This window comes from Jaculus jaculus, chromosome 5, assembly GCF_020740685.1.
Source record: "Jaculus jaculus isolate mJacJac1 chromosome 5, mJacJac1.mat.Y.cur, whole genome shotgun sequence".
Lineage (NCBI taxonomy): Eukaryota > Metazoa > Chordata > Mammalia > Rodentia > Dipodidae > Jaculus > Jaculus jaculus.
Window position 1 is genome coordinate 63,999,693 of NC_059106.1, and position 12,890 is coordinate 64,012,582.

The 12,890-nt window shown below is 42.1% G+C and overlaps 1 protein-coding gene across 11 annotated transcripts in view; it reads right to left on the reverse strand.

Annotated features, from left to right (window-relative positions):
• The window catches only part of Pum1 (pumilio RNA binding family member 1), a 144,802-nt gene that overhangs the window by 62,966 nt on the left and 68,946 nt on the right, over positions 1–12,890 (reverse strand). For 9 of the 11 annotated variants that reach the window (XM_045149003.1, XM_045149007.1, XM_004665176.2 and 6 more), the window contains 2 exons: positions 8,458–8,624; positions 4,786–5,056 (listed from right to left, as the gene is read on the reverse strand). The exons of the other annotated variants lie outside the window; for them this stretch is intronic. In XM_045149003.1, coding sequence (XP_045004938.1) covers positions 4,786–5,056; positions 8,458–8,624 — 438 coding nt within the window. The remainder of the gene's footprint in view (positions 1–4,785; positions 5,057–8,457; positions 8,625–12,890) is intronic. 11 annotated transcript variants of the gene reach the window in all.

Here is a 12,890-nt window from a genome sequence, read left to right on the forward strand (position 1 = left end):
ACTTATTTTGAGAGAGAGAGAATAGGCATGCCAGGGACTCCAGCCACTGCAAGCTCCAGATGCATGTGGCCCCTTGTGCATCTGGCTTACATGGGTCCTGGGGAATCAAACCAAGGTCTTTTGACTTTGCAAGCAAACGCCTTGACCACTAAGCCATCTCTCCAGTCCCTGTATGCTTGTTTTTAATGTTTCATTTATTTGAGAAGTGGAAGACAGAGAGGCATACAGAGAGAGAGAATATGGGCACATAAGGACCACTACAGACTACAAATGAAGTCCAGATGCATTTGCCGCCTTGTGCATATGGCTTTACAAGGGTACTCAGAATTAAACTCAGGTCCTTAGGCTTTGCAGGTAAGGGCTACAACCACTAAGAAATCTCTACAGCCCAAAAGAACTCCTTTTCTTAAGAGACATAAAGTACATTGGAAGCTGGGCATGATGATGCATGCCTTTATCCCAGCACTCAGGTGGCAGAGGTAGGAGGATCACCATCAGTTCAAGAACACCCTAACACTACATGGTGAATTCCAGGTCAACCTGGGCCAGAGTGAGATCCTACCTAGAGAAACCAAAATAAAATAGAATGAATTGGCCGGGCGTGGTGGCGCACGCCTTTAATCCCAGCACTCGGGAGGCAGAGGTAGGAGGATCGCCAAGAGTTCAAGGCCACCCTTAGACTACATAGTGAATTCCAGGTCAGCCTGAGCCAGAGTGAGACCCTACCTCAAAAAAAAAAAAAAAAAAATAGAATGAATTGGAAGAATGGAATACAACTGATGAAAAGCAAAAAAGATAGGAAACACCCTGAGACTACATAGTGAATTCCAGATCAGCCTGAGCTAGACCAAGACCCTACCTCAAAAAAAAAAAAAAGGGAAGGAAGGAAGGAAGGAAGGAAGGAAGGAAGGAAGGAAGGAAGGAAGGAAGGAAGGAAGGAAGGAAGGAAGGAAGGAGAGATTAAGAACAGGGCCTGAGAGATGCCTGCAAGCTCAAAAGAATGAGGTTCAATTCCCCAGCATCCACGTAAGACAGATGTATAGGCACCTGAAGTTCATTTGCAGGATCAGCAGCCCTAGCATACCCATTACTCTACCTGCTTCTTTCTCTCTCAAATAAATAACACAATTTCCAGTAGCAAAGGATGTTCTCCCTTACTATGTCTTGGCTTCTATATTTTGAGCCACTGAGGGCTTGAAAGGTACTTGAAAGCCTTACAATAGTGGTTCTCAGATACGTCGTTAGGGTACCCAGTACAAAGATATGAAAAACTGCCATGGGGGGGGGGGTGCTCTGATGTCTGAGAGAACATGCCTCTGGCAAAGGAACTCCTGCATCCTCCTCCAAAAGAAAAGTAGCAAGTAAAAGTACCTGGTGCAGCACCATGTGTCCTCTTTGCTGACTGCTGAAGTGTCCCCATTTCTACACATACATATGCAATGGTGCATTTCTGTTCAAATCCTAATAATTATCCAGCCTTCAAAAACATAGCTACAAGGTTGGTGAATGGCTCAGCAGTTAACACACTTGTCTACAAAGCCTAAGGACCCAGGTTCAAATGGCCAGTATCCACATAGGCTAAATGCACAAGGTGGCATATATGCCTGGAGTTCATTTGCAGAAGCTGGAGGCCCTGGTGTGCCCATTTTCTCTCCTCTTTTTCTATGCCCCAAATAAATAAATATATAAAAATATTTTTTTGAAAATACTGGGCTGGAAAGATGGCTTCGTGGTTACAGTGCTTGCCTGCAAAGCCAAAGGAACTTGGTTCAATTCCCCAGGAACCCAGATGCACCAAGTAGCACATGCATCTGTAGTTCATTTTCAGTGGCTAGATGTCCTAGCATACCTTTCTCTTTCTCTCTTTGCCTCTTTCTCACAAATAAATAAAAATAAAATAAAGTTATACAGGGGTAGAGCTGTAGCTCTGTGATAGAACACTTGTATAACAAGTGAGAAGCCCACTAAAAATAAAACACTTATAGAAACACACCATTCCACAAGAGTTTTGTTTTTTTGAGGGTGGTGGGATTCAAGGTCAGTAGCTTAGGCTGGACTTGAACTTACAGCAATCCATCCACTATAGCCTCCAAAATGCTGTGATTAAAGGCATACACTACCAGAGCAGGCTTTGTTTCCTGTTCCCCTCCCACACGCCTCAATGCAGGATCTCATCTGGCAGCCCACGCTGGCCTCAAACATACAGCAACCCTCCTATCTCAGCCTCAGGGTGCTAGGATTAAGGACAAGAGTCACCATGACCAGCTCCCCAAAACAGATTTCTCTGGTTAAACATCATTAATTTTGTTGTCTAGTTATCTACTGGTCAATTTCCACTTGATATTGGTTATGTAAAACAGTAATAAATGTACAAATGGTAACACAAATCTCCAAAGACCAAAAGATAATTATCAACTTGTGCTGTAGGGATGGCTTAGCGGTTAAGGCGTTTGCCTGCAAAACCAAAGAACCCAGGTTTGATTCCCCAGGACCCACATTAGCCAGATGCACAAGAGGGCACATGTGCAATGCTTGGAAGCTTTGGCAAGCCCATATTCATATTCATTCATTCATTCAAGCTCTCTCCCTTCTTCCATCCCTCCCTTTTTCTCTGTCAAATAAATAAATAAATAAAATATTTTTTAAATTTTTGGAGCTGAAGAAATGGATTAGCAGTTATGGTACTTGCCAAAAACCCGAAGGACCCAGGTTCAATTCCCCAGTATTCACGTAAAGTCAGATGTGCAAGTGCTAAATGCATCAGGAGTTCACTGGCAGTGGCTAGAGGCCCTAGAATACTCATTCTCTCTATTTTCTTTCTGCCTCTGTCAAATAACTAAAGTATTTAGGGCTGGAGAGATGGCATAGTGGTTAAGGTACCTGCCTGCAAAGGCAAAAGACCAAGGTTCAATTTCCCAGGACTCACATAAGACAGATGCACAGGGTAGTGTATGGGTTTGGAGTTTCTTTGCAGTGGCTAAAGGCCCTGATGTGCTCATTCTACCTTCTTTCCTCTCCCTCTCATATAAATTAATGAATGAATTATTTTATTTTTAAAAGGTTTTAAAAAAATAGAAACAAATTAACAACTTCACAGCTGGAGGGATGGCTTAGCAGTTAAGGCAGCACTTGCCTGTGAAACCTAAGGACCCATGTTTGATCTCTCTCCATATCCCACAAAAGACAAACAAAGGCGACGCAAGCTCAAGGTCCCGCATGCACACTAGGTGGCACAAGCATCTGGAGTTCAACTGTAGTTGGTGTGGCCCTGGCATGCCAATATATTCTCTCTCTCTCTGTAGCTATCACTTTAAAAAAAAAAAAAAAAAAAACTACAGGTATGGGTGATAGTGCAAGAATTTATGCATTTGCAGCACAACCATGAGTACCTGGGTATGAACCCAACAGGTAAATAGGCAGACGCCATGGCAAGCATTTGCATTTCCGGTCACAACTAAACCAACACCAGAAAATTGTCCTGTCCTCCACATGCATGGCTTGTGAGACACACACACACGCACAGTATCAATACTTCGAAATAAGGCTGTAGTATCTCAAACCTAGCTCTCTATATTTACATTCCAGTCTCAAACTGAAGGCTAACAAAACTCCATGACTTATGAAACTGCTGGGCGTGATGGCACATGCCTTTAATCCCAGTACTTGGGGAGGCAGAGGTAAGGGATCACCATGCGTTCGAGGCCACCCTGAGATGACACAGTGAATTCCAGGTCAGCAGGAGCATTCCTCTAATCCCAGCACACATGAGGCTAAGGAAGAACACAATTTCAAGGCCAGACTGAGGTACCAGCAAGTTACAGGTAAGGTGAAAAACAACCTTGAAAATCAGGGAGCAAGCCAGGTGTGGTAGGGCACACCTTTGGTGCCTGCACTGGGGAGGCAGAGGTAAGAGGACTGCTGTGAGTTCCAAGTCACCCTGAGACTACATAGTGAATTCCAGGTCAGTCTGGGCTAGAACAAGGCCCCACCTTGAAACAAAAGGGTGGGAAGGAGAAATGGCTCAGCAGTTAAGGCACTTGCCTGCAAAAACTAACAACCCAGATACAATTCCCCAGTACCCACATAAAGACTCATGCACAAAGTGGCACATGCATCTAGATTTCATTTGCAGCAACTGGAGGGCCTGGCATGCCCATAACCCTACCTGCTTGTCTCTCCCACTTCTCCCTCTCTCCCTGTGTGCACGTCTCAATCTCTCTTTTCTCTATGTTTCCATGTAAGTAAATAAAAAATAATAATAATTGGAAAACAGTAGGTGTGTATACAAATCTTTCCAAAAACTTACAGAAAAAAAGCCCATAACTAATTCTCTCCCTCTCTCATGGGGGGGGGGGGGGGGGGAGAAGCCAGTCTGATGGCCTTGCCTATGTCTATAGTAATTAACCTAAGTCAAAAGACAAGAATGATGGCAGGATTTACTATTTTTAAAACAAAGCAAACCAGCAGCATCACATGACACAACTCTTCAAAGTATAATACAGCTTCTGAGGGGACCTTGTTGTAATAACAGCTCAATCATCCCCAGGGCTGGGGCCAGAAAGAGCTAAGGAAGTACAAGTGGAGCAGTTATCTATCCAGTTACAACATGAAGAGAAAGCAGGCTTCAGATACCCACTTCACTGCTGAGTGTACAGCAGGTGGCTTATGACAGTGAAAAGATGACACCATGCCCACCCTTCCCCCACCCCCTTATTCTTAGTTACTTCAGTAATGTGCTCGCTGTAGAGAAGGTAGATGAAAGGTTGACAAAGACACACACAGTACCTGTTGTTGAGAATTGTAGTCAAAAAGTCCCACAGTTGCTGCTGCTGAGTCCACAGGTACCTGCGTGCCTGAATAATCAAACTGTAGAGGCTCCATGCCCACATGTTCCATGGGGTCCAAGGGGACACTCTGGGACTCCATGTTGGAGAAATCCTCCACAGGCTTGGCACCATTGGTGCTGGTCAGCTGGGCTAAGCCCTCAGAACCATTCTGGTTTGGACCCAGAAGATCCACTTCATTAGCAGAGTTCTGGCAATTACCAGGGGTACGGCTAAACAGAGAAAGTAAAGGGCATTAAACCTTATTTTGATCAGGGGGGGACACTATAGCAATCCCAAGTTTATGTCCTTGACATAGCTCATTATCAATAGTACTTAAAGCTATTTCTATAATATAGCCAGATATTTGTTAATAGTTACTTACAGGTTATACCTCTAAAAATCATTCTTGATTGTCTTCCCTACTAGACCCCTTAATCTTTAACCCATATTTCTACTATGAATTTACAATCCCTTTAACAAGGAATCTAGATTTGTAGAATATTGGATAAGCTCAAAGAAACTGCTGTCTGTGGCATCCCATGAACAAAAATGTCTACCCAAACCGAGGCAGTACAATATGTTTCCCTGAAAGCAACGTCTACTCTTTAGAGCTATGTACAGTGCTACATGCCTATGATCCTAGCAATTCAAAGCCAGGCTGGACTATGTTGCAAGACCTTGTATAAACTTAAAAAAAGAGGATGGGAAAAAGGCGGGAAAGGAGCGCTGAAGGAATGGCTCAGCAGTTATGAAGCTTGCCTAATGACCTGAGTTCAATTCCCTGGTACCCACATAAAGTCAAACACACAAAGTGGGGTGTATGTCTGAAGTTCCCCTGCAGTAACTAGAGATCATATTTTCTCTCTCCCTCTCCCTTTCTCTCTCTGTTAGTCATGGTAGTGCATGCCTTTGATCCCACCACTCAAGAGACAGAGGAAGGAAGATCACTGAGAGCCCGAGGCCACCCTGAGATTACTTAGTGAATTCCAGGTCAGCCTGGGCTAAATCAAGACCTTACCTCAAAAAAAAAAAAAAAAATGGGGGGGAGAACAGGGCTGGAGAGATGGGTTAGCAGTTAAAGAGCTTGCTTGAGAAGCCTAATGACTGGGGTTTGACCCCAGAAACCATGTAAACCAGATGCACATAATGGTAGATGCACCTGGAGTTCATTTGAAGTGGCTAGAAGCCCTTATGTGCCTATTCTCTATTTATTTAATATATATTAAAAGGGCTGGTTATTTCTTAAGTGAAATTCTAATTTAAAAGGATTTTAATAAAAGGTTTGCATGTATGACTGATCAATGTTAAAATGCTTTCCCAGGAAAGGAGGGAGAGATTGCTCAGTGGTTAAAGGCATTTGCTTCAAAGCCTAATAGCCAGAATTCAATTCCCCAGTACCCATGTAAAGGCAAATGCATAAAATGGTGCATGTATCTGGAGTCTGTTTGCAATGGCAAAGGTCCAAACATGCCAATTCTCCCTCCCTCCCTCTGTCTCCTTTGCTTTCCTCTCTCTTACTAGTAAGTACTCTAAATAAAAACTGTCCCTAATGGGCTAGAGAGATGGCTTAGTAGTTAAGCATTTGCCTGTGAAGCCTAAGGATCCAGTTAGAGGCTTGATTCCCTAGTACTCATGTAAGCCAGATGCACAAGGTGATGCACATATCTGGAGTTCATCTGCAGTGACTGGAGGCCCTAGTGTGTCCATTCATATTCCCCCCCCAAATATATATATATCCTCCCTATCAAACCAGAAGTAAAAATGTTTACGATGTTACAAATGCACTACTGAGTATATGTTCTTGCTTGCAATTCTAAAAATTGAAACTTATGTAAACATACAAATATCCAAATCAAGATATTCCAAAGAGCAAAGACAACATACTTAGTAAATATCTGAGGGCACAAGTTTAAATGAGCCCCAGAGGTATTGTCAGCCTTATGTGAAAGGACTGTAGTGTTCTACTATTAAACCTAAAACTAATATTACACTAGTCAAGGGAGGGTAGCCTATGACTACATTCAATGTCCTTCATCCCTAAAAAGAAATATTAGAGCTGGTACATGTTAAGGGTATTGTAATGTTCCTTCGCATATACACACATCACCACCACCACCACCACCACCACCACCACCACCACCACCACCAGCGGCAACACCACTGCAGCCTGCCACCAGTAAGCTACCACAAAATATTGCTATAGAGTGCATGCAATTCATGGAGGTTACTTGACTCATCTTCCAAGACCACAGGTAAACATTCATTACCTTTTGCCTCATATTTTAAAGATTGTAACTCTATAAAGGCACTAGATTTAAAAAATTAAATGAGGTATATTAAACAACTGATATTTGTTCTGCAAATAATGCAAAATACATTTTGACTCTGGCAAATTGTAGGAGGGGTGATGTGTATAGGTATACGATTGCATGTGTGTCAAAATATATACCCATTTGCTTTAGACATCAAATAACATGTCACTGATCAAAGATTATTCTAGTCTTTTCTAGTGACATAACTAAAGTTTGTTTACATAAATGAGGAATAGTTTCCAACTCTGGAAGAAATCTCTGTGTTCAACAGCAGAATAATACCTGCAAGTCAATTATGATCAGAGATGGGAGACCAGGCATCCAAGGAAGGGATATGATTAAAAACAACACTGACGGCAGGTGTGGTGGCACACACCTTTAATCCCAGCACTCAGGAGGCAGAGGTGAGAGGAACACCATGAGTTCGAGGCCACCCTGATAATACAGAGTGAATTCTAGGTCAGCCTGGGCTAGAGCACGACCCTACATGGGGGGGGGGGGGGGGAGACAACAAGAAAAAACATTGGCTGGATGTGGCAGTGCACACCTTTAATCTCAGCAATTGGGAGGCAGAGGTAGGAGGATCACAAGGAGAGTTCAAGGCCACACTAAGCTTACATAGTGAATTCCAGGTCAGCCTGGGCTAGAGGAAGACCCTACCTTGAAAAAACAAAAACAAAAAAAAAAAAAAAAACAGAATTAACACTGACAGGCCAGTGATACACATATGTAATCCCAGCACTGAAAGGATAAGGCAGAAGCACTGAAAGTTCAATGTCAGCCTACGCTACATAGTGAGACCCTGTCTCAAAAAGTAAATAAATGAAATGAATGAATGAATAAATAATATTAAAAATCAAAACAACAAAAAATGCTTGATTTGCACCTCTATTTCTTCATAACAAGGTAAAGAGTGCCTGACCTAACTACCTAACTGAAAATAAGGTATTGCACAAGCTCACAGCTATTTCTTACTATACCAAGGCAAAGGGATACTAAAACACTTCATTAATAACCATTTCTCTATGAGAGATTTGGTGAAAACATGGAAAAGTCCCAAGGCACCTACCAGCAGGAGGTGATTTTGATACTGGAGAATTATTACAATAATCTCTACAAAAGCATAATATCATTTTAGCAAAGCATCAAGTACTGACAGATGTGAGAAAATCCCACCTTATCAAATAATTTCCATCTCTATGGTATGGTCTATACTAGATACAATCTTTAAAAAAAAAAGTGGCAGGACTAAAATAAAAACAAAAACAAACAAAACCCCATAGTCCCCATACAAAAATCAGAAGTGTAAATATACAAACCTAAAATCTTTGACGTCTGCATCAATCCCATTCTGCACTGGTAAACCATTGGTCTTGTCCATCACATCACCCTCCTCCTTCAAATCTCCTAGCTTATCTCCATCAAACGTACCCTTGTTCTTCTTTTCACCTTTGTCGTTTTCATCACTGTCTGCATCCCTTGGGCCCTGTTTAAAAAATAGCTTCAGCTTCACTAATCATCAACTAACAGTGGCAACCATTATGGACACCAGACTACACTAGATGCTAATCAGATCAGGATAGTGCCTGTGCCTTTTCAGATATTACAGTCTAATTAACAGACGACACAGAGGCAGAAACACTGCAGATAGTCTTGCCAAATGGGAAAGACAGACATACATGTGTTACAGTTTAGGACAGTCTTACCATAACAATTGCTCCCACCCCACTTCTACTGCCCAAAGCCCAGTCACAATTGCATAAGTCTTGGTCCTACCTCCTTACTCTCAAATCTTGGTCTATATAATAGTGTAACTCCTAGTAAGCCCCAAGTTTGCTAGCTAAAACTGAGAGGAAAAGTTTTAAGCCCATAAAAACAATTCATCTCTTCCCTATTCTGTATAAACCCCTCACTTACTTCCAATATTCAATGCAGGCTGACCTCATTCCAATCCTGACATGGGATATATGCCTTGATGATTTACTATACCACCTCCACAATTCTACTTTGTTGCACCAAAGTCAATGATGATCCTTAACTTTTCCTTGATTTATCTTTTTTTGTCTGTTTCTTTTTGGGGCGGGGACAAGGTCTTGCTGCCCCTGGCTGGCCTGCAACTCATGGCAATCCTCCTGCCTCAGCTTCCCAAATGCTAGGATTACAGGCATGAACCACCATGCCCAGCCAACATCAATATTTTTCAATGCTTCAAAACAAAAAAAAAATCTAGCTATCAAATTCTTTCAGGAAAAGTACTCTTAAAAACAATCTTTTACTGTCTGCCTATTTCTATGCAAATTAGTCTGGGGCACTTTGAAGCCTGTGCTGTAACTTTGAGACAATGGGCTACAAACAAAATGATCTGCTGTCCGACTTGTTTGTATCTGCCTTCTAAGGAAATTTATGTAGTCTCTTCCTAGCATTACCAGCCCTGGATGTATAAAATAAATGCACCTTGATCTCCAAAAGATAAACAACCCATTCACAGGTTTGGTAGTACACTTTGCCATAGGGCATTGGGAGGTCATCTTCTTGTTCCCCATGGCTGACTCTTGGTTTAAGGACAAAATTAAGGGCACATGGTACACATTAAAGTTCCTGTTTAAGAGCCAGGCATGGTGGCACATGCCTTTAATTCCAGTACTCTGGAGGCAGAGGTAGGAGGATCGCCATGAGTTTGAGGCCACCCTGAGAATAGAGAGTGAATTCCAGGTCAGACTGGGCAGTGAGACCCTATCTTGAAAATACCACACACACATACACACACAAAAAAGTTCCTGCTTACGAGGAAACCAATCAGCAGTAGGTGAGGGCGGCTGACCAGCACTGTTGGTCACTCAAACCAAACTGCAGGGTGAATCAAATTGAGCAAAGAGTAGCAAACAATTTGTTGTGAACAGATTGGCTGTGGGCAGGACAAAACAATAGATGCTCTCAGGGTTATGTCCTAAGAAAATACTGGCCCAGAAATGCAAGCTCAGGACCCTGAGATCCTTAGAACTGGCTCCTAACTTCAGAGCCTATTTTACATAGTTACTCACTGTTCATGTGATGCAGAAAAGCAAGCTTTCAAGGAAAATATGAAAATAGGAACACATATGACAAGGAACTTAGGATATACAGCTTAGCTTCATATGGCACCAAGAAGGTAAGAACCAGTGTTGGCAGACATTGAGATGTGCCTTTTAGACGAAAATCTTTAAGGTATGAGGCTGTTAATGATTCAAAAGGATTAGCAGCCAATTAAGGACCATGTTGAGATCCCAAAGCAAAGAAGAGAATATGACAGAGATGAGAACCAATGCCTTCCTTCATAGTGAAATAATAAGTGACAGAGGCTGAGTGCGTGCGCTCATAGCTCTAGCTGTAACTATGAATACAGTACGTAGCAGAAGCTCAATACAGATGAAACAAAAAAGGAGGGAGGTCAAAGCAGCCTGTAAAACCTAACTGCCAAAATAAGTCTCCTCTTACCATCAACTATACATCTAGATAGTGGTGATAGGTGCCAGATGACAAGCAACTCTACCTGAACCAGAAACCATTCATCTAAACAGCAAAAGAACGTTACAAGATCAGTCCATTGCTACACAGATGCAATCACTGGCTAAGCACATTACAAACAGTCCGGCTCCAGTATCTCCCAAGTATAAAAGATGAGCAGATAAAACAGCAAAGGAAACTGGAGAAAGAAAAAGAAGTTCCCACAGCATCGGGTGGAACACGAATAGAAGGTATCCTCACCAGCCAGTTCGGTGCTCTGCGTTCTCTTTCCTGCATTGGTCTTCATGGTTCTCAGTTTATACAAATTCACAAAGACAAACATTTATGACTTGAGCACTTATCTGTGCATGGCTCATAGTTCACTAAGTTTGTTTAGGTGCTAGGCGTTTAACTCTGTGATACAGAACATGCTTACTATGTATGCACAATGCTACTGAACTAAACTGAACTAAAAAAGTGTTATGTTCAGTAAGAATAAAGTAGAAGAAAAGGGCCGGGCGTGGTGGCGTACATCTTTAATCCCAGGACTGGGGAGGCAGAGGTAGGGGGATTACTATGAGTTTGAGGCCACCCTGAGACTACATAGTGAATTCCAGGTCAGCCTGAGCTAGAGAGAGACCCTACCTTGAAACACCAAAAGAAAAAAAAAAAAAGAGAAAAGGGCCAGACAGATGGCTTAGTGGTTAAGGTGCTTGCCTGCACAGCCTAAGCATCCATGTTCAATTCTCCAGGTCCCACATAAGCCACATACACCAGGTGGCGAATGCATCGGGAGTTTATTTGCAGTGGCTAAAGGCCCTGGCGTGCCCATCCTCTCTCTCTGTCTAATAAACAAACACACACACAAAAAAAATATATATATATATATATATATACACACACACACACACATATATATATATATTTAAAAAGAAAGGGGGAGAGAGAGAAGCCGGGCATGGTAGTGTACGCCTTTAATCCCAGTAATTGGGAGGAAGAGGTAGGAGGATCGCTGTGAGTTCAAGGACAGCCTGGGAGTACAGAGTGAGTTCCAGGTTCCCTACCTCAAAGAAGGAAAAAAAAAAAAAAAGTATGCTCATGTATATAATGTATACACACACACACACATGATTTTTAAAAAAAAGAAAAGGAAAAGGAAAAAAGCATCAACAAGCTTGGTATGGTGGCACATGCCATTAATCCCAGCACTTGGAAGGCAGAGGTAAGAGGATCCACTTGACTTCAAGGTCACCCTGAGACTACTTAGTGAATTCCAAGTCAAGGTCATCCTGAGGTAGGGCAAGACACTACCTTCAACAATCCTCAAGAAAAATCGTCACAATTAAGCTGGCTTCTAAGTGATACCTAGAAGACAAGCTATTTTAACAATCTGTTGTTTAGTTGAATGTATACCTTACACGTTATTCCCAGCACTTGGGAGGCAGAAGTGGGAGGATCACCATGAGTTTGAAACCAGCCAGAAACTACATAGTGAATTCCAGCTCAGCCTGTACTACAGCCGATACAGAGACCCTACCTTGAAAAACCAAAATAAATAAATAAATCCGTTGTTTAAAGACAGTACTGGTACAGGGTCATAAAAAAGCTATCTAGCCGGGCGTGGTGGTGCACGCCTTTAATCTCAGCACTCGGGAGGCAGAGGTAGGAGGATTGCCATGAGTTCAAGGCCACCCTGAGATGACAGAGTTAATTCCATGTCCACCTGGACCAGGGTGAGACCCTACCTCGGGAAAAAAAAAAAAAAAAGGCTATCTAACTCTTACACATATTGAGTTCCAAACCAGGCAGGAAATACAGTGAGACCATTCAAAAAAAAAAAAAAAAAAAAAAAAGTTTTGAGAAGTTATCTTAGAAATGCGAAGGGCTATGTGGCTCAAGAGATGGCTCAGTAAAGATTTTTGGTTGCAAGGCCTAATGGCCAGGGTTTGATTCTCCAGGACCCATAAAAAGCCAGGTGCAAAGTGGTATGTGCATCTAGAGTTCTTTGCAGTGGCTAGAAGCCCTGGCATACCCACATTCATTCTCATTTATTCTCTACCTGCATAGGCCTGCAAACTAAAAATTAAAAAAAAATTAAAAAATAAGGGCACATGAAGGGCACCAACTTCAAGGTAAGCCAGCCAGGCCTGTAGTGTAGTGCCATATCTTGAAAAAAAATGAATTAATAGATACAAATTTTGAAAAACCTACAAAAAAGAAGACAGGTATGGATGGTATTGTATATTTTATGAGGACAACATAATTATGA